At 36.6% G+C, this 22,021-nt stretch overlaps 1 protein-coding gene across 1 annotated transcript; it reads left to right on the top strand.

The window, feature by feature from the left end:
• Positions 1–3,343: 3,343 nt before the first annotated feature.
• Positions 3,344–19,667, top strand: LOC142607890 (putative apyrase 6). The gene is made up of 8 exons (XM_075779548.1): positions 3,344–4,226; positions 6,781–6,893; positions 9,003–9,110; positions 10,900–10,954; positions 11,331–11,489; positions 14,059–14,156; positions 15,382–15,578; positions 19,257–19,667. Exons 1-8 carry the CDS (start codon positions 3,599–3,601, stop codon positions 19,522–19,524), a joined length of 1,626 nt encoding a protein of 541 aa, XP_075635663.1. The 5' UTR covers positions 3,344–3,598; the 3' UTR covers positions 19,525–19,667.
• The last annotated feature ends 2,354 nt before the right edge of the window (positions 19,668–22,021 follow it).

Genomic DNA, 22,021 nt, shown 5'->3' with positions numbered 1-22,021 from the left:
AGCGAGGACCCACTACTGCATCAACATTTATTTTTATGTCAAGCCTTGAGGGAGGAACTCAAACCTGAGGAGGGGCAGAAACCAGATGCCTTAAGGTGGAAGCTCTTGAATTTTTATGCTCAGCAAAGAGGCTGGAAATCTTGGAAGCTACTCCATCAAAATTAAGCGCAATGTTTTCAAAGACGGATCGATTTCTCTGCTTCCAAATAACATCACAAAGGATGACACCAAACAACAAAAATTCTTCTTTTTGACTAGGATTCAGATTGTCCACAAAAGGAGGGGATATGAGGAAACAAACAAACTTCGATGGGGACCCAAACTTATAGGCTTTCATTCTCAACCCCCACTTACTTTGAAACCAAATAGCTTTAGCAATAGTACAAACAGTAAAGAGATGAAGGGTTGACTCATCTGTCGAATTGCACAAAGGACAACATCTATCTATATTTCCATTAAATTTACTGATTACCTCTTTGGAAGGTAGCACGTTGGCAGCAATTCTCCATAAATGCATCTTATGGCATTCATGCAACTTGGTTTTCCATATTTGACCCCTAATAGCATCAATGTTCGAGGGGGAAGTGGTTGCCCTGCACAGCCAATAAGCAGACTTGGCTAAAAAAGATCCCGAGTTCGTTACAGTCCAAGACCAACTATCCTTAGTTTGGTAAATAGGGATGGGGATCTTCAGAATTAGATCAACCACTAGCTCTTCGAAGAAATAGTTCAGTTTGGGAATATCCCATCTACTCCGATCTGAGGATAGGAGCTATGACACTACCAAGGCCAGGTCTGGATTAGCATCAACCTTAGGGGAAGGGATAAAGCCTGGGAGATCGGGGATCCAAGGATCAGACCATATTCAAATAGAGTCCCCATTGCCAAGTAGAATGCAGGCAGCCTTAGAGAAGAGGTGCTTAGTGCCCAACAAGCTTTTCCAAAATGCGGAAGCATGGCCAGAATAGGAGTGAGTCAGCCAGCTATTCCGGATCTTGTATTTCGCCCTCAACACATTAACACAGAGACAATCTTTTCCTATTAAAATCCGCCAGCCAAGTTTGGAAAGGAGAGCTTGGTTGAAGTCCCAGAGATTCCTGAAACCTAAGCCTCCCTCCTTTTGGGGTGTAGATGCTCAATTTTTAGAAGCCCAGCAGGAGGAGGAAGCCCAACAACGTGGGTAGAAGAAAGTGGGATGGAAGCACCATTAAGCTCAAGTGGCAGGGATAATGGATCACGGGTCCATAAAGCAAATAAATGGACCCTGAAAAAGTAGATGGGCCTAAGAAGGTCCGGAAAGAAAGAAATAGCAAACTCATGGGCAGTATGAATGTAGAAAAGTGAGAATGGGTCACAGCTGCCACAGCAGGCCCAAAACAATGTAAGTAAAGAGAGTAAGGGGCAATGGAGAATCCATAAGCCCCAAGGATGAAGTATAAAGTACTTGGGCCACGGAAGCCCAAGGAGTCTATCGGGCCATCAGAGAAGGAATGAACAGTAAGCCCGAAGACGTCCAGCAGCCCTGGGTCAAGCAAACTTCGCAGCAAGCATAACATAATGATGTGACATGAAACAAATAACAAGGCTGAGAATAAAGTACAGAAAAGCTCACAATTGGGTAAGGCCCAACTCCTAAGGAAGCAAGCCATAAATGAGAAGTTAGGGAAAGCAGCCCACGCCATAAGAAGTCAAGGACGAACGGTAGAATGGGCAGACGGACCTTCAGACCGCGGCAAACACATAAGCAGCGGGCAGATTTTGGACGAGCATGGAAGTAAGGCACGCGCAAGGCCCAGACACCACCAACCTATACCCAGCCTAATACAAGAAGTGATGGGTTATGGGTCAGAGGTAAGAGGGCATGGTCTGGCGGTGGGGAGGGGGAAAACCTATTTTCGTGTTTCCTGCTCAGGCTCTTTTGGAGACAGTGTCCTGCTGGGATGACATACCACCCAAAAGAAGTAAAGCTGTGTTAGAACCACTAGGTGCATACCATGAGGGACGGAGAGGAAGAGAGTATTTACACCATGGCAGGAAAAAAAATGTCACGGCAAGCAAATAAACAAAATAGTTTTCTTTGTCTAGTGAGGTGGAGTGGTGCGACCTGCACAGGTGAGTGGCGCTGGTTGGGCGACTGAACAATCAGTAATGGTCAACAAGGACACTCACACCAAACAAAAACGATTAAGGGTTAAAATGGTAAAAGCCAGCCACGACTGACATTATATAAGGAGCCCTTGTTGTGCACGACGGGGGCCAAAACGACCTCTGGGGAAAGAATCACCATAACTAAGAGAAAACATCGAAAGATAAAGGAATGAAAGAAAGAATTAGAGAGAGTAGAAAGAAATGATAAAACGGAGAGAACAGAGTGACAGGCATGCGCCAAATAGGTTGATCCCCTTCTCCTTCTCCGACCCATGTTCTCTGATCACGGCAAAGGACCTCTCTAAGTACAAGTCATTCAGGCCCGCCCCTTCAAAGCCGTTAATTTCTCCCTCAGAGAGATTAGTCGCATTGAAAAGATGGTTCCCCTTCCTTGACTTAAACCCAGCAACGTAACTTGATATGACAGACTGACATTTTTCTTTTAATAAGTTTATTGCTATTCATTCGATACTTGTCCTCTGTTGCTTTTCCATAAAACGAGTATTCATTATAAAAGGCAAGGCCATTACTTGCCTTTTGTCTGAATAGTGAAAGAATTTATATTATTGTTTTTATTATATCTGCCTGTCGTAACTATTATAACAGCTCTGTCTGCCATGGGCAAGTGATAAACAATCTTGGCAAGCGAGGGCATCATTTGCGCACAAGCCGGACCAAGGAGGGTTGCTATTGGACCGGTCCCAACTCCCTAATCCAGAAAACTTTGGGGTCAAGTACAGCAGGAGGCGGCCCAACCCAACATTTGTGGAAAAAAGCCCCCACATGGACCAACAAAGAGATGACCAAGACATTGGCGTCCAGTAAGAACCCAACTTAGATTTAGGATTCCACAAAAACTACGAATTGAAGCATTAAGTTGATCACAAAGACCTTTAGGGATTTGGATGGCCGACATAGCGTAAACTGGAATGGCTTAGGCCATCGATTTGATAAGAGTTGCTCTACCGGGCTAAGTCAAATTTTTGCTTTTCCATCCACTAAGTTTGCTATCCAACATTTCTTTAATGTATCTAAAATCTTGATTCCTGCTTCTAGAGAGAAAAAGAAGAACACCAAGGTAGGTGGTGTTATGTGACAGAATATTAAGGCCCCAACTACATCTCACTTGATTAATAAATTGAGGGCTCCTTTGTGCTTCGTTATAAACGGTCAAATATGAAATAAAGTTATTCTGTAAAGGAAGAACGGAATATAAGCATATTAATCAACTCATCATTTTTCATCATCACCACCATCACTACCATCACATTCCTATCAAAAAAAGAAAGTACTACCATCACACACACACACACACACTGTCCAAAATCCAAAATCCAAACCAACTAAACCATACTCCCATTACCGCCACATCCACCACCACCACCACCACCACAATCACAAAAATGTAACAAAACTTCCAAAACCAAAAACCAAAAATCCACAGCCCAAAATGGATTTATCCAGATGGACTTCGTCATCTTCATCTTCATCTTCTTACTCCTCCTCTTCCTCCGCCTTCATTCCGCCGCACCGCACTCAACTCCACCCCCGTATGCACCTCTTCTCCCAACCGCCAAACCCTAGCAAACAACAGCAGCAGCACTCTTTCCACTCCAAATGCCTCCTCCTCCTCGCCTCTCTCTTCACCGTACCTTTCCTCTTCCACCTCCTCTCCACCGCCCACAAGATCCACTCCTCCACCAAGTTCACCGACCCCAAGTCCTCCCCTCTCTTCGGCGTCGTCATCAACGCCGGCTCCGCCGGATCCCGCGTCCGCGTCTTCGAGCTCCTCGGCGACGCCGAGGCCAGGATTCCCCTCATGGACGGCTCCGGCTCCAGCTCCATGAAGGTCCGACCCGGTCTCGCTCTTGACCCGGACTCGATCGCGCACTTGATCGCCTTCGCGAAGCGCCGGGTCCCCAAAAAGGAGCGGAGGAACACTAAAATTCAGTTGATGGTCGGTGCGCATTTGAACAATTTGGGTCCGGAGAGTAGGGACAAGGTTCTCGAGTCGTGTAGAAAGCTTTTGAGATCGTCTGGGTTTCTGTTCAAGGATCAATGGGCGCGTGTAATTCCAGGTAATAACAAGTTTACTTCTTGACTGTATTGTTTCGCTTCGAAACCGAATTTGATTTTGTTATCATCATCATCATCATCATCATATTTGACCTTCAAATTTCGTGCTTAACCGTACTCTTCAACACTATTGTTCTCAAATGTACTGCCTTTTTGCTTTAATGTAAGACTTACAATTTGATGCATTGTTAATCACAAAAAGGCTATTCATACATTTATTTACTATGTTGTTTAAGTCAAATGCAATGTCCGTGCAGTAAAATTTGTAGTACCTTCAGCCATTTCTTTGGATAAAACTTAAGTACAATTCCTTAGGTATAGTAAGTTTGGGTAAATAAAGCACAAATAGTGTTGCCTTGCTTTAATTTCTTCATCTTCAACTTATCAAAAAGTATGCATGTATGATATTCATTCTGTCAATAAGCTCTAAGCTAAAATGGCACCTATCCTCCATCTTCCACTTGTAAGAGTAAGATGGAGGATGAGGTTGTGCGTTCAAGAATTTGCTAAATGCATGCATCACTTTATTGGGGTTGAATAGTTTTTTTTTTATAAGTAGGATTCAATAATTAAATTGCTTAGAATTAATGTAAATTCATCAACTACTTGTCATCATTCACTTTCTACAGCATCCTAACTTTTGATGACCAGCAGCTTGTCCAAGCAGTCACCTTTATTCATTATGATTGCAGCTGTTTTCCTCATGACAAATGAGAGTTAAAATTTAAAAGATTTGGGAATTGGTTGGAAAAGTAACACCTCACCACTTGCTGGAAAATTGAAGAAAAATCTATGAAATATAAAATAACTACTAGCATCATTCTATTAGTTTCCTATAAATCAATCCTAGTGAAAAAAAAAGCATTACAACATCACATTAGTGTTTTAAGGAGACTCAAAACCAGCTGTCAAAATTTCGATTAATCATGAATCATAATAAAAGTCTCAATACGAAGCTTATATAAATGTCTAAGAAAAACCTGACCACTTAATCTTGACCATTGAAATAAACTAATCTGAACCACACGTTGTTATAGAATAAAAAACAAGTAAAAGACCTAATGCCCCTACTTATTTCATCCCCGAATTATCAAAATACTAAATTTCAGCACTATGTAAACATTGTAACTGTTAGTATTATGGTTAAGTGATTAAATTCACTATTTCCTAATAGCTTAAGCTTTTGGGTTAATTGGTAATTTAACATGGTATCAGAGCAGAAGATCCTGAGTTCGATCCTTGGTATACTCTACTTCTCATTTAAAATGTTAAATTCCCACTTGTTGGGCCTCCACTTATAAAGGGAAAGTTTAGGCCTACGAGTGAGTGGGAGTGTTAGACTCATATTTAAGTGATTAAATTCACTATTTCCTAATAGCTTAAGCTTTTGGGACAATTGGTAATTTAATAGTAACTACAGTGTCATGATCAGTAAATCCAGCACTCATCTTTAATTTTACTCCAGTTAGCATATCTAACATATCCTCAAGTTGTGGAATAGGGAACCAGTATGTGGTAGTGATTTTGTTGATTGCTCGACACTTCTACTTTTTAAGCACATTCTCCATCTGCCATCTTTCTTTGGAGTTAACAAAGCAAGGACTGCAAAAGGGCTAAGGCTCTCTCAAATGAACCCTTTTCTTAATTACTCTTCTGCCGGCCTTCTAAGTTCTACATATCTATTGGGATTCATGCAATAAGCTGGTAAATAAGATAGAGAAGACCCTGGAACCAGATCTATGGCATGCTGCACATTCTGGTAAAGGTGGCAATTCATCAGAATCAGGTTATAAAAAAGTTGACAGTAACTCCTGAACTTCCTTTGGCACTTCTTCTGTCACTGTTCCAGATCTAATTGTGTTCAATTCTAGCCTCATCAATACGCAAGCAACCTTTTTTTCCCTTGCTGTCAGCTTCAAATTTCTTCTTAGTAAGAAAGTGAAGGGCCTTTTTTGGTTCAGCTTTTGTTAGGCTTCCATTCTCCCTTTTCTTATTTTCTTCAACACTCATTGGCCTCAAACAATTCTCCAGAGTGGGAGTTGGCCATCTGAAATTTGAAGAGGTTTAATGGTCATTACTTCATTGACTTTCCAATATACCCTTGCCCTTTATTTTTTTTTTCAGCTTTAAATTCTTGAAAGTTTATAAGGGCACAAAAAAAAATATTTTTTTCTTTGAGAGAGAAAGTATTAAATAGTTTTCCCTTAAAATGTTAGATTTTCTAAACTGGACAAACAAAATTGTTTGGAGGTGGTTTCAGGCAAAAGAGTTGGTATGCAGGTAATGTATTTATCATAAATATCTCCATTTTGTATAAACATGACACATGCACAGTAGAATCTCGTAGCTTAGTAATTAATATATTAACAAACTATCTTGTTTACTAAATTTATTAGCTTTGTTTCAATATCTTTGTTTTTTCCAGATTTATTAGTTAATTTAATAATACTTTGTCTGTTATGCTAGGTTGAAAGGTCATTGCTTATTGTTCTTGTTTTTTTAGGAATTCACCTAGCACCCTTATTGTAAATGACACTTGAAATGATCATGAAACAGGTGAAGATGAAGGTTTTTATGCTTGGGTTGCTGCAAACTATGCTCTTGGAGCTTTGGGAAGTAAACCACAGGAAACCACTGGGATAGTTGAATTTGGTGGGGCTTCTTTGCAGGTTATTATCATTCACCAAGTGTCTTTTGACCACAATTTTAATGCTTTGAATATATAAATTGTATGCCTTCTTGTATGGCTGTACATGTGGGACTCTTCTTCTTATTGACAAGTACAACTCATTTGTTGGACTCCTATTCACAGGTTTCTTGAAATGTGTCTGACATCTGTAGTTTTGCTTTATTGTTGGGAGTTCATTTCTCGTGTTCTTTTTTTTTGATAAGCAATAAAAATACATTATTAAAAGAAGAAAAGTGTCACTGGAGTATATAGGAAGTATACATCAGGGACAAAGTACAAATCAAGAGCATAAAGTACAAAAGTCCAAACACCCATGAACAGAAAATAAATCATGAGCTGAAGTGAAAGAATGACATCCTAACACTGCAACCCAATCCAGAAGAGTCTTGAAGAAGAAAAGTTTGAAACCTGAAACTGTTTTCTCCAAGTCCTCAAAATGCTGGTTCATTTCTCATGTTCATGAACCTGCATCCTTTTATTTATTTATTTATTTTGTTGGGGGGAGGGGGTATAATACAAAGCAGAAGCAGTTTCTACTCTTAATACAGGAATTATTCATCAAACCTTTTTTCTTTTTTTATTTATTTTATAAGTAAATTATCTATCAAACCTTGGAAACAATTACATTAAAAAGCTTACAAAACGTATACATTCAAACCGTAATTTTTTTTTTATATAACTAAATGATTTTATTAAAAAAAAATACCACATGAACAATAGAACACACAAGATAGCCTGAAAAGAAATCAATTCAATGAAATCTGTTATTATACCCCTGTCACTGTGACCTAGGACAGTTTGATTATATAAAATACTAACTTTTGCTTATCAGAAAAAAGACCTAGGACAGTTTGACTATTCACTGAGTAATTTTAAAAGAAAAAGTCTTCAAATGCATTTTCAAAACTTCCACATCTTCAAAAGTACAATAATTCAACTCCATCCGCAAAATCCACATCAGACACAATGGAACTAAAATCCACACAGCGGAAGAACATTGATCGAGCCAATTTCACCAACCAGCCAGTAGATCAAATCACTCTATGCAGCATCACCCAATGAACTCTAAAAAGACCAAAAACATAACTCCACAATGCATAAGCTAAAGCATAACGAAGTAACAAATAATCCACCAACTCCCCATAAATTAGTGATGTAAGAACAATTGATTGATGTTACTCTCCTGTTTATGAATCTGTTTGAGGTTCTTCTTATTTATGAAATAGTTTCTGAAAGCAAGAGATTAGTAGGGTAGAAGTGATTTTATGTTTACTCCCTCTCCTTCTTTATTTATTTTCTCCATTCTTATCCTCTACCTAATGTAACATGTATATTTCATTCCCAGGAAAACTTAAGTTTCTGCATGTTTAACTTCAACTGTTCGTAGAGATCTCCTATCATTTATTGACTTAAGAGGTTGTTTTTTATGTTGCATTGAAACATGTTTAAGGGGAAGTGGTTGCAAGATGTGATGTTTGGTATCATTTTATCTCCAAATGTATGGGTATTAAGATGAAAGGGTGACTATTTATATTGACTGGTAAACAATGAGGTCTGTAGCATGATTATTAATGGTTAGTTAATCTGCAAAATCCCTTATCATTGCTTTTCTCAGCAAAGCTCATGGAATATTGACAACCAGCAATCATGCTTGTCACCTATCAACAGCATTCAGGAATAAAGCATGTTATCTGTTTATACATTCTGATTACTTTTAAAAAAATCAAAATGATTGAATCTAGATTGCTAAATTGGTATATAGTTCTTATTAAAGATAGTAAAATTATTGAATAGGACTGGAAAGTGTGGTGCAAGTGATTCTAGATTCTTAAACATATAATTCCATTTTTGGGATATTAATTTCTGTCTAAATCCTGTTATAAAGTTTTTTAATATATTCAAAATAGACCTCTAGGGACCATAGATGACATTATATATATATATATATATATATAATTTTGTTTTATTAATTGGTGTTTTTTTAAGCTATTTATTTATTTATGATTTCTGTTGGGCTGCTTTACATGTCAATGGATAATTTTATTATTTTGAGAGATGCTGAATTGAAGTTGGAACCATCCTATTGCAGGTTACATTTGCTACAAAACAAACAGAACAGCTGCAATCTTCAAGAATTGTCAAATTGTCTGGAGTTATTTATTATCTATATACTCAGAGCTTTCCAAAATTCGGTCAGGTGTTTCCTGTGTAATTACCTTTGTAAATGAAAATACTAGACTTTAACCTGTTCCTCTGTTCAGTATATGTTTTTTTTCCTTATATATATATATATACTATTAATAAGAGGATTCCATGTTTGGGTTTCATCATTTTGTTTGCTAAAATTTCCTCACAAAAGTTCTTAAACTCTCTAAAATACTCATATCTTTTAGTTAGATAATTTTAAATTTAAAAAAACAAATCTGGTTAAAAAGAGTAATTTACTATTTTTTAAAATTTTCCTAAGTTAGGCTTTCAAAATTTTATCAACTCTCATGTAGAGAATAATCCTAAAAATTAGGACACTATCTCTATCACACTTTTAAACATTATTTCACTAAACCCAAAATAAAAAATAATTTTTAAAAAAGCTTCATCGCACACGCAAAGCACGTGTGATGAGGCTAGTATATGTGTGTGTGTGTGTGTGATCCATTGGATGCCCATTGGATTCTACGAACTATATGGAGGGAGGTAGCCCTCACCCTTATGTTAAATTCTTAACCCTTTTTTTTTTTTTTGCCTTTTGGGTTTTGGCATGCCTGATGTGGATTTTCTTTGCTATTGGGAAAGGCTGTATGTGTAAAGGATGAATGCATTTGCTCCACAGCCATGCAAACAACCTCATATTTCTGTTTTTGTGTCTTTACTGAGTATGTAGGTGGCGGTGCCTGCTTGGGGAAGGGGGGGGGTGTGCGGGGCTTTGTGCTTGGTGGTTGTGGGATATGGCTTCCCTTTAATGAAAGGGAGATGGAGTTGATTGTGAAATAGTGAGAGAGATGGGCCCATGTACTTGAGAGGGAGGGAGAGAAATTATGATAAAGACAGAGCCGTGCAAAACTCAGTTAGGATGCTAGTTCATCTTTATCTATTCAACTATTTGTGATCTGTTAATTAGTGAAATTGATTATGAAATATATGTTAATAAATAAAATCTGGTTTGAATAGTTTAGAGCAATTAAAATGTAGGACATATTAAGCAGTTAAAAAAAAACTTGAAAACATATGTACACACACACACACATATATATGTATATGTATTTATGGTTTTATGTGTTATGTTGGTTTTTTAATGTGTTGGAAGCCCTGCACTCAACACTCGTAGTTGATCCGTTCGTTGGTTAGGATTTTTGCATTTAATGAGTATCAGCTCCCAATTTCTTTGCAAAGCCACTTAATTGTTTCAACATTGACTGGATTTGGATTTAGTGTAGCATTTGCTTCCTTTCAATTGTGTGCTTCAGCGCAATGTTTTCTGGTGGTGTAGAGTGACAGCAAGTGTTGGTAGGAAATAGCAGTTTGGTGCTAATGATAGCAACTATGGCATTGTGGTGAGGCTGTTGAGTAGGTATATTTGATGTTGACATGAAAGCTTGGATGATGTTTGTGAAGTACTGTCCTTTGATCTCGCATTAAGTTGTAATTTGCTTTTCAAGACAGTGGAAATACATCTGCAATGCTATTGAGATAATACCTGAAATTATTGATTTTTTTTTAAGGTTACCATCATACTTTTTTAATACTTTTATAGAGGGTGAGTAGTATCATTTATTTATGAGAGAAACTTGAAGCTGTATGATAACATTTTAATAATGTATACAATGAGTTACTATTAACAATTGAACTAATGACAGAATCTTTTGCACCACTGCTGCTACATAATTTTTTGCAGTGAGCTCTGTGTTATTTGTTTATTTCTCATTTTTTTAGACATATATGGTGGAAGGTCCCTGTACAAACAACTCTGACAGTTCTTTCTTGTATAGGATGCAGCCTGGGAATCACTGCACGAGGCTCACAATTCAAGAGAATTGGTATCTTGTGAGTTAGACTTTCCTTTTCTAGTACTGTGGGATGAAACTTTCTTTGAATACTCGAGTCCATATATGACTGATACCTGTGCTGTTGCAAAACTTTCAATTGCTTGGAGAATATTTAGTCTTGAAGCTTTCTTCCTCCATCTCTTTAGTTTTTATATCTTAATTGTTTTTGTGACATCATATGAAGAATTTTGCTACATATGATTTTCAAAGACATATGCTTAGTGTAAAATCTTACCTGGCATGTCTTGTAAGCTCAATGTATTACATTACATGTAAGAGACAAAATTTGATGTCATGCACAATGTTCTATCTCAGAATTCAATAAGGTAATTGAACTATTGCTAATTGGAAAGTCTATATAATTGGTAATGCAGTGTCAAGTTCTACTGATGGCATCATTGGTAACCCTTGCATTCCCAGAGGATATAATCCGCCACTGAATGCTAGTTATGCTAAGATTCTGACATCTCATCCAGCTGGAAACTTTTCTGCATGCAGAAATGAAGCATTGGCATTGTTAAAGAGAAAAAAAGGTATAAAATTCTTCTGTTCCTTCAGTATGATGAGTATGGACTTCTTCATTATAATATGATTTTCTGCTGATTGTAAACTTATACCTTCTTTTGACCTGAAGTTTCATTGAATACTTGAACAGAAATTGACCTCTATTTTTTAATTTCCAGTAAATGTGTATTGCATTTGCATTTTAATTCCATGTATTAAACGTGTGCATAAGCCGTAAAGGGCGTGCCACCCTAGTACACCAGAGGTATACATTATAAACAAAAATTTCCAAACATCTAAGGCTTAGTGATTTAAATAAAATCCAACATAGGAGAAAAAGAAAAGAAAATTGTTGCAGCTATGCATTTGTGTAATGGTGTAAGAAACAAGAGCTGGATGTCTTCAGTTGCAATTTCTCATTCATGAAAATATATGGGAATTTCGTTTGCTCCAAAAACACCACATACGAGCCAATGGCACAGCATTCCAGATCATGGCATTCTTATGTTTCAGCAACCAACCTTTCCCAAAAACCAATGAATCTGCCCATGAGCCTCTTGGCTCAGTAGACACCTCCCATTCGCCCGTGGGGGAAATCCAGGTTCGAACCATGGACTCCCTATGGGGATGTCCCAAATTACCAATAGAAAAAGGCCAGAAGATATACCATAAGATAAGGTAACGCAACCCTTCCAACAACCCAAAAAATCTAAAATAATATAAGGCATAACCCACATTACACCAAAAGGAGAGAAAACAAACGACCAAATATCGCTTGCTATTGAGCAGTGGAGTAAGTCGTTCACAGTCTCACCACAATTTGAATCAACCATCTAATTCAATGAGTGACTGTCAACAACTGAATTATTATGAGGTAAAATCCTCCATAGTCTGCCATTAAAAGGGATGGGAGCATAAGAAGCAGTTGGTGCTGTTGATGGATGGTGTAGATCCTTTATTGGAATATGCTTTTTCTACTGGATTAATGACTGTAGAATTTGCTTATTTATTTCTCTCTTTGGATGATGTGATATACAAGTTTTTTTTTTTTTTTTTTGCAATAGGGTGCATGTTTGTTAAAACGTCTTTGGCATAAATGAGTTATGATAGATTGATGATAGACCAAAATCAGGATGATACTTATGAGAGATGGCAGTGATGGGAGTGGGGTGGTTTTTGCTGTGGTTGCAGGGTTTTTTTTTTGGGTTTAAGAAACAATTTGTTTTATGATTTTAGAATTATTAAAAAAAACCAACTTAGGTCATTTTGGGAGGGGGTTTACGGCAGCCGTTCAAGGGCAATGGACAGAAGGGCCACATTGAAAACAAAACTTTAAGGGAAAAAATGACAATTGACTCAAACTTAAAAGAAAGAACCAAAATGACAATGAGCTCTAGCTTAATTGACACCTTCTCTCATTATAAGTTCTAGGAGAAGGATGAGGTTATGGGTTCTAGACTCATTAGATGCGTGTGTAACTTTCCAAATAAAAATGCCAAATGAACTTTACCTTGAACTTATGGAACTTGATAATGCCTCCTAGTAAAGGATTTTAAACTAATCATTAGTCATCTGGTAATGGAGTTGAAATCATTTTTTTGGGCTAGGGGTCACAGATTTTGAAAACGTTGCATTTTTAAAAATGTACACTCCTTATTGCAGCAGCGATGCGGGCCTTTTTAGGATTCTTGAGAGTTGTACATGGCATGTAATTAATTAAAGCCCTAATTGAGATCCATGCCATCAAATTACATCAATTTCATGAATGATGGTTATTGATTGGCCTTAATTGTTAGAATTGAAAACTTTTAGTAAGTTGATTTCTGTTAAATTACTGATTGTTCCAAAAACTTAAGCTATTAGGAAATGATGAATTTAATCACTTAATCATAATTTTAACACTCTTCCTTACGTGTGGGCCTAAAATTTCCTTTGATAAGTGGGGGCCCAATGTGTGGGATTTTTAACATTTTAAATGGGAAGTAGAGTAAACATAAGGATCGAACTCAGGAGCTCCTGTTCTGATACTATGTTAAATTACCGATTGTCTCAAAAGCTTAAACTATTGGGATATAGTGAAGTTAACCATTTAATCACATAATTCTAACACTTTCCCTCACATTCAGGCTCAAACTTTAATAGGTGAAGCCTAACACGTGGGATTTTAAATGGTAGGTAGAGTAGAGAATAACGGGATCAAACTTAGGACCCCCCACTCTGATACCATATTAAATTGTCAATTCTCCCAAAAGCTTAAATTATTAGGAAATGGTGAATTTAATTACTCAACCATAATTTTAGCAATTTTTTATAAGTCTAGGGAGCAAAGAGAAACTACGTGAACTACCGATTAAGAAATTCAATTTATATCTATGTTTTATCAACCATTTAGAAGTTCAAATCTGAAAGCCAAATTATGGCATCTATAACTAGCTTATCTTGTTCCAACCATGTGTGATCTATACCTCTTAAAGTTTTAGTGTACCTCATCTCTTCTCTTGTTACTGTTTTTATTTTCTTTTGTAAACTCATTAGATTTTAAGATTTCACAATACTTGGGAAAACGGTATTTGTTGACAATTCTTCATTTCTGTGCAGATAAATGCTTGCATCTGCCTTGCAAAATTGTTTCATCCCTCTTTCCTGAGTCACTAGGCAAGCCAATTTCTTCGGAAAATATTTTATTTACTTCTGAGGTTTGTAAACTAATGACACATAAGTTAATATTTTAAAACAATTTGGTTTATAGTAGTTCATGCTCTACGGATTTAAATTAGTGAGGTGAAAAATGTATTAGGCGCATTACAGATGGCACAATTATAGATGTTGGGCAGATCCAGAATGAAGCAGAATAGAAATTTGACATGAATGGCTGAGGTAGGATATTTTGTTTCAGCATTAAAAATAAGGACTTCAAGCCTGGCTTAGGGAAGAAGGCTTGGGTGTTATAGTTATAGAGAAAAGAACAGTTTGATATTGTATTTAGGGGCTGTAATACTGTTATAAGACTCAGATGCATGCACTTGCACTTGCACTTGCACTTTATGAGGTGCTGTATATACATAACTGATCTCACCTAGGATCGCAAATCCCAAGTTGGTCCATGAGGAGCAGATCTAATTATAAGTGCTACCAGATCTCATACATTGGAGCCCATGGCTTGAAACCATTAGTATGGAAATTTTTCTTTTCCAAGCAGAATCCCCTACCATATGAAAGAGTGAAAAAGTGCATTTGCTGTTGTGGAATAATAAGCCTTCATCATTTTTTTTTAAAATTAATAAAATGTTATTGAGAAAGAGGGGATACATTATGAACACAGGATACGATTCCTAATCTCTCTCTCTCTCTCTCTCTCTCTCTCTCTCTATATATATATATATATTTATACACACACATATACAGTCCTATTCTTTAGTATAGCTTTTTCATCAAGTGGTCACTCCATGACTCAAATATGTGCACTTGTGCTTAATTAGGCATGCCACACACACAAGTTTAGTTTTTTAGGCACCTAGATGCCAATCCATGTGAGGCATCTGGACATTAAGCAATGTGCTATAACTCAGCCTAGATGGGAATAAACCAATTTCCAAATATTGAGAATAAATATATTGGAGGCAAGCTTGCATATATCACTGATTTTCAAGTCCCAACAAGTGAACAATTTAAATACCATTTTGTATAACTGGAATCACTTTCAGGAAGTACCTGATATATCCAAATTAGACCTTTGGAGTTTTTTTTTTTTCAGTTGAATCAGCAGAATGAGATAACCCTCATCTCAGTTAAACCAACTGAATTTTCCATTGAGTGAACACTTTATCATCATCGAATCATATATACATACATTGTATCATGTTTCTCTTTGTTTCTAGTCACTAATCTAGTACTTAACTTCGCTGATTCTACCTTCTACAGTTTTTTGGGCTCGTTCCTAAGGCTTCTTTGTTGGTGTTGGAAGCAGCTGGTCAACATTACTGTGAAGATGACTGGAGTAAACTGAGAATCCAGCATCAAAACATTGATGATTTGGATTTGTCAAGATACTGTTTCTCTTCAGCATATATGATGGCACTTTTGCATGACAGTCTCGGAATCCCTATGAATGAAAAAAGGTTTGTTACTCTCATACTTTGGATTTTACTTAATGGGTTCATCCACTCTCTTCTAATTGACATTTTTTATAGGACTCTTCTACAATCTACATTACTTAGCAAAAAGAGTAAGAAGGCATGATAGGAATTCTCTTTTGTATGCAGACACATTGTTTTTCTTTTCTAGTTGTAATATTTTGTAATTCTAGGTTTCACGAAACAAAGTATCCATTTTGTATTGGGTACTATAACTTAAAAGCCTAATCCATGCGATCATCCATCTGTCTAAATTCAAAGCAATGTGCAAGTGTCCAAACTTTTGTTGCCTAGATATCAGACTGCTAGGATCGTATCAAATAGTTCAACGTTTCTTTTAAGTGGAAAAAAGTATATGTCCACACACGTTGCAAATGTCTTTTTAATCTTAGTGGGACAGGGACAATGATCTGGGTGACTCGGCAACAGAATTGTGGTATAAGGATGAGCTTTAGGTAGTAGAGCCGTTGTGCTGTGTTGTAGGGAAGGCAAGGACCCTCTGTCTAGGGAGCCTCTGGCTATTTCAAACCCTTTGGAGGAAAAGGCAAGCTCAGTGGGGGAGGAAGTTGCAGTGATACACACACACACACATCAGATTGGGTAACAAGGAAACTCAAAAAGGATTTTAAAAACTTTTGGGCACTTCCTATGCTGGCTTTGAAGTGGAGGTTGCAGGCTTTCTCAAGGCTATTGAAGGGTAGCAAGGAGTTGAAAATTTTGTTTAGTACAATTAATTATGAGTCTAGTTTAGCTAAGTAAAAAAGTGTTAGCAGGGAAAGGGCCTTGATCTTGCATTAATGAATCTTTAGATCACTTCTTGGAAGAGGGTTGAATGCAAGGGACAAAAGGCTCTTGATTAGGAGCCTAATCAAGACTTGTAAGGCTGACATTATTTGTTTCTAGGAAACAAAGTTGGAATTAATAACAAGTGGGGTGGTTAGGAGTTTGTGTCGCTTCCATCATGTTGATTGGATTTACTTAGGTTCCGTTGGTGCCTTAGGGGGTATTCTACCTATGTGGGATAGAAGAGTAGTGGAGGAAGCGATGGGGCAGTTCTCTGTCTCATGTAAATTCAAAAAATGTGGTAGACCATTTTGAATGGGCATTAACTAGGGAGTTTCTTAGATGGTGAGTGAAATTTATCGTGGGAGGAGTTGTCTGAGCTACTCAGGTGGTGGAATACATCATGGTGTGTGGGAGGAGAGTTCAATGTGGTTTGCTTTCCAACAGAGCGACTAGGAGCTGAAAAGTTCACTCATGCAATGCATGAGTTTTCCTATTTTCATTTCAGCACATGGTTTGGTGGATTTACCATTGGAAGGGGGTTATATTACATGGTTCAATATTCGTGGAATGTCTATAGATCCAGAATTGACAGTTTTCTTTTTTCAACAAATTGGGAGGATCACTTCCCAAATATTTTCTCAAAGAAGGTTGCGTAGCTTTCAGACCACTTCCTGTTTCTCTTTGGTTGTGGAAACTTCTAGAGGGGCAGAAGATGATTCAGATCCGAGAATGTGTGGTTAAGAGCCGAGGATATATGGAGAAGGTGAGGACTTGGTGGGAGTCATACTAGTATCAAGAGTCCCCAAGCTACAGATTGGCAAATAAACTTGTAGTACTGAAAATGGATCTGAAGAAATGTAATGAAGAAGATTTTAGGAATGTGGAGGGTAAGAAGAATAAATTGTGGGGTGACATCAATGAGCTAGGCACCCTAGGAAACAGTCAACAACTAATAGCTAAAGAAAACGAATTAGAGAAGGATTAGATCCGAGTAGAACTCAAAAACACCACTCTATTGGAGGAGATAAGTTGCAGACAAAAGTCAAGAGTTCTATAGTTAAGGGAGGGGGATGGAAACATGAAATTTTTTTCATTGAGTAGCCAACTCACACAGAAGGAATAGCTCCATTACCAATGTTGGTAGATGGGAAATTGAATTCAGATTTGGCATTCATAATTGTATTACACAGTTCTACAAGTGCTTCTGTACCAAGGGTGGCTTTCGAAGACCCTTGTTGGATGGAATGGAGTTTTCAAGAATATCAAAGGAGAATGCAGAGTGGTTGGATAAACCTTTTAAAGAAGAAGTTTTGGGGGTGATAAAAAGTTTCAATGGCAATAAGGCACCATAACTAAATGATTTTGCTATGGCTTTCTTTCAGACATGCTGGAGTATACTGAAAACTGATGTAATGGTAGTGTTCCAGAATTTCCCTGTGCAAGGTGAGTTTGAGAAGAGCCTAAATGCAATCTTCATTGCTGTTATTCCCAAAAAATAGATGTTGTGGATGTGGACTTTTGGCCCATCAACTTAGTGGGCAGGTCTACAAAACTATTACTATAGTCTTGGCTGATAGACTGAGGATGGTGCTACATGAAATAATCTCCAGTCTCAAAATGCTTTTGTGAAGGTAAGACAGATCTTAGACTCTGTTTTTATTGCTAATGAGTGTTTGGACAGCAGATTGAAGTTGGATGACTTTTATGGAACTAAATTACCCTAATACAGTGCGAGGGAGTGGGGCTGAAGTTAGATGATACTATCGTACTTTGATTTCTTCTAGTGCCGTGTCTTTTTATTGGAAAAGTATCTAAAGGAGATCAAAGGTACCACTAAGAAGTGCTTTCTTTCGTGGATTGTTACTTTGGCGAAAATTCTTACTAGATAATTTTCTAAAGAGATATTACTGTGTTAGATTGGTGTTATACGTGTAAATGCAGTGAAGAGATTGTGGATTATTTACTTCTTTCTTTTCCTATAGCTACAGAGTCGTGGATTATGGTGTTTGGTTTGCAGTTCAGTGGGTTATGCCTCATAGTGTTATGGATATGCTAACTTTCTGTCAGGGTCAGTTTGGTTGTCATTGGAATATAGAAATTTGGAAAGCCATCCCTTATTGCTTGATGTGGTGCTTTAGCGAGAATGGAATGCTAGAAGTTTTGATGGCTGTGAACTAACTATTCTTGATCTTAAGCTCTTATTCTTCAAATCTTTGTTTGGTTGGATGATAGCATTGGGCTCATTTTCCTTTACTTCACTTTTAGATGTGATTGATTTTGTACTTTGAGAGCTTGACTTTGTTGTACCCATGGGGTATTCCTTGTGTACTTGGGCTCTCTTTTTTATCAACAAATTTTTGTTATATATCCACAAATAAAAATTATAAAAAAAAAGAAAGAAAGAAAAGAAGCTACTGATTATGTTTAGTGACATCCCATTTTCTGCAAAATCTTTTGGAGGTTTAAGACAGATTCATAATGAAAGGAAAGCCGACTTCTTGGTTTGCTAACCTAAAACCTTCCTTGAATACGGTATAGATGTGTTCTGATGCTATAAATGTAGTTGCAGCTTCTAGTTGAAGCCTAATGTCATGATAATATTTCTGATTTATTCACCAGTTTTTGCAATATTGGATTTTGGTGCCCATGAAAGCATGTCTTGCATGTTGAGAAGCTGAGATGTTAATCTCTGTATAACCTTAAAATTTATAAATCAAATCCTACTTTCAGAGGTTTAAGCTATACCACAATGACAGTTTGAAAGTATTCACATGGTGACATTTATAGATAGTAAACTTGTTTGAATTTTTATTATATTTTAAATATTCTGTTAGAAAACCAAATTATGTGAAATTGAGGTAATAATATTATTTGTAGGGTTGGGTTTGCAAATCACACTGGAAGCATTCCTCTTGACTGGACATTTGGAGCTTTCATTGTCGAAACAATGTTGGAGCCCCTTGAGTTGGAACCTGATTTGGGGCAGATTGTTGGAAATGAGTCAGTTACTTACTTTTTGTTGTTTGCATTTCTTTTAACAGCTGTACTTGCTATGTTCTTTGTATTGCAATGGCAGAAACCTCAATTAAAGACTATCTATGATCTAGAGAAGGGGCGCTATATTGTCACTCGTGTCCCTAGATAATTATTTCCCATTCTTCCCCCAGCCATTTACTTTTCTCTTCTCATTTGAATAGAACCTGTAAATTCAGCTATGTATTCAAGATCAAACAATTCTTTAGAAAATATATGAGAGCTCTGTAGCACAATGAGCTTTATTGCTTGAAACCACAGCTACCACCCTGTCCAAAATATACAATGATAATAAACAGCAAAGGACTCCCACTGATCTTGTAGGGTTCTGTTCTTTGATTCTTCCCTGCTGACTAAAATATAATCGCAGCAAAGTTCGGAAAATGTTTCTTAATTTCTGCAATGGACTTCTGGGGAACTTTTTTATTTCTTTTGAAAGTAAAGGATATCTGGGAACTTCCCATTTATATCTTGCTTGATAGAATTTGCAGAAAATTGCTTGTGCATACCTGATGTTGATGCTGAGATTCTAAATTGCAGTATGTGAAACGATTGCCTCTGTTTTATTTGTCTTCCTTAAATAGGGCTTGATTTCTTTGAAAAGGAGAGGATAGATAGGAACAGAGAGAGAGAGTGATGTGGGGAAGGCTGGGTTTTTTGGACAATGCAACAATTATTGATTGATGGAATAGGTTGTTGATGGAGTAGAAATATGAGATTTCAAATAATACATCAAATGTCGAATGGAAAAGGACTCATTCTTCCCAATGTTGGTTGGTTCTTCAGGAGTTTAACCAATGAAAAATCTTTGTATTGCACCTACTCATCTAGAGGTTCACATGGCCCACCTGTGACATGCAAAGTTCATGCATGTTACTTTTTCATAGATTGCTGGAGAATTGTTAGAACGTACCTTTTACCGTCCAAATCACAAAACCCAAGATTATCCCACGAAAGTTCATGGGTTTGAATCCTGAATCAAAGTTTGTAGGGACAAAAATTTTTTTTTCCGGTCTTTTGTGAAGATGTGAATTGAACTCACATGGTGTTTTAGTGGAGAAGAAGTGAATTGAACTCCTATTTAAGCTTCACACATGGAAAACATTCTCCTATCTAGTTCCTTAATAGAGGAAATGCATCTTAAGTACACCAATTAGTAGGTATGAGAAGATTTAGGTCGGATCCATGTTATTCCAAGTGATGGGTTTGATGAGTTGGATTGTTTTGGGGGCCCAAATGTGGTATTCCATCTATCAAACTTAGGTTTTCAAGAAACTTGCATGAGCTTAATGGCTTTAGCCATGCGGCCCAAATGAATTAGCTTTGTAATTGAGCATTTTCCGCAAATACCGATTTTGTATAAATATAGACATGGGCCTTGACCCCAAATCATGATGTAAGAGGAACACTTTTTTTTATTAGTATCTATTTTAATATAAGAACTTACTTTTTTTTCTTATTTGTATTAGCTTGTAATTGAGCATTTTCCTCAAATACGGATTTTGTTTAAATATCAACATGGGCCTTGACCCTAATTCATGATGCAAGGGGAACACGGGTCATAAGCCCATTATGCGACATAGACAAAATATGGGTCACGATCAAGGACCCAATATGTGAAAATGAAGTGGGCCATGAGCCTATTGCATGGTGCAAAAAAGTATGGTTCTAAATCCCGTTTCATTCCATTAGCTATGAGGAGTTTAGGGCAAAACACCTGACCCATGTGTTTGGGTTTGGGTGAGATTTGGTTTGCAAATGAACTTGACCCTAAACCCATTTTTCTTTCTTTATAAAATATGATAAGTTGACATGGGTTTACTAAATAATAGTATAGCATTTGCACTATCTTGTGCAATTTTTTTTGCGTGTCTATTTTAGTATAAAAACTCACTTTATTTTATTTTATATACTCACTTTTCAAAATGCTCGATATTAGAATATTTATTTTATAATATATTTGATTAAAATATCAACTTTTTTATAATTATTTCTCTTTTTTAACACACAACAACTATCATTCATTCTTTTACTTCATCAATGGGATATATAAATAAATAATTTAAAAAAATAAATGCAAAATAATTAGTGCAAGTGTAAATTTACTTTGTAAAAATCATGTATTTTTACACAATTTTGTATGGCTTGATATGGGTGAATTTTGGGTTTAATTAGCTAAAATGTGATATTTTTTCTATTATACAAGCATTGATATGAGTGCTCTAAGTTGTGCCATGTGGTTCAAGGAAAAAAATGAGCTATTTTATTCATTATACTCATTTTATCTATACTTGTAAACTTTATTAAGAGAATTTATAAGTGTATTCTTTTCATGGTTTAAAATACCCTTACACATTATTCACAATAAATTTTATAAAAAAAATATGGTCAATTAGGAAAATAACATATTTCAAAAATTTCAACATTTAGGCCACGTCTTAAACCTCCTATATTCTCCTTTTTTTTTTTTTTACCGGAACAACCATTTATAATCATCTGTATTTTCCCTATTGAAAAAAAAAATCTTTAGAATTTACTATTTAGCCTATATTGAGAATTGAGATAAGGGATAACAATAAAAATAAAAATAAAAAATCCTTTTTTTGAAA

Source organism: Castanea sativa, chromosome 8 (genome assembly GCF_040712315.1).
Source record: "Castanea sativa cultivar Marrone di Chiusa Pesio chromosome 8, ASM4071231v1".
Taxonomy (NCBI): domain Eukaryota; kingdom Viridiplantae; phylum Streptophyta; class Magnoliopsida; order Fagales; family Fagaceae; genus Castanea; species Castanea sativa.
The sequence above is the reverse complement of the archived record's forward strand: the minus strand, read 5'-3'. Positions and strand labels throughout refer to the sequence as shown.

Coding starts and splice junctions, on each gene's coding strand:
- LOC142607890 (XM_075779548.1), top strand. CDS start 3,599: ATGGATTTATCCAGATGGACTTCGTCATCTTCATCTTCATCTTCTTAC. Junction 4,227..6,780: donor ATGGGCGCGTGTAATTCCAG/GTAATAACAAGT, acceptor ATCATGAAACAG/GTGAAGATGAAGGTTTTTAT. Junction 14,157..15,381: donor ATATTTTATTTACTTCTGAG/GTTTGTAAACTA, acceptor TACCTTCTACAG/TTTTTTGGGCTCGTTCCTAA.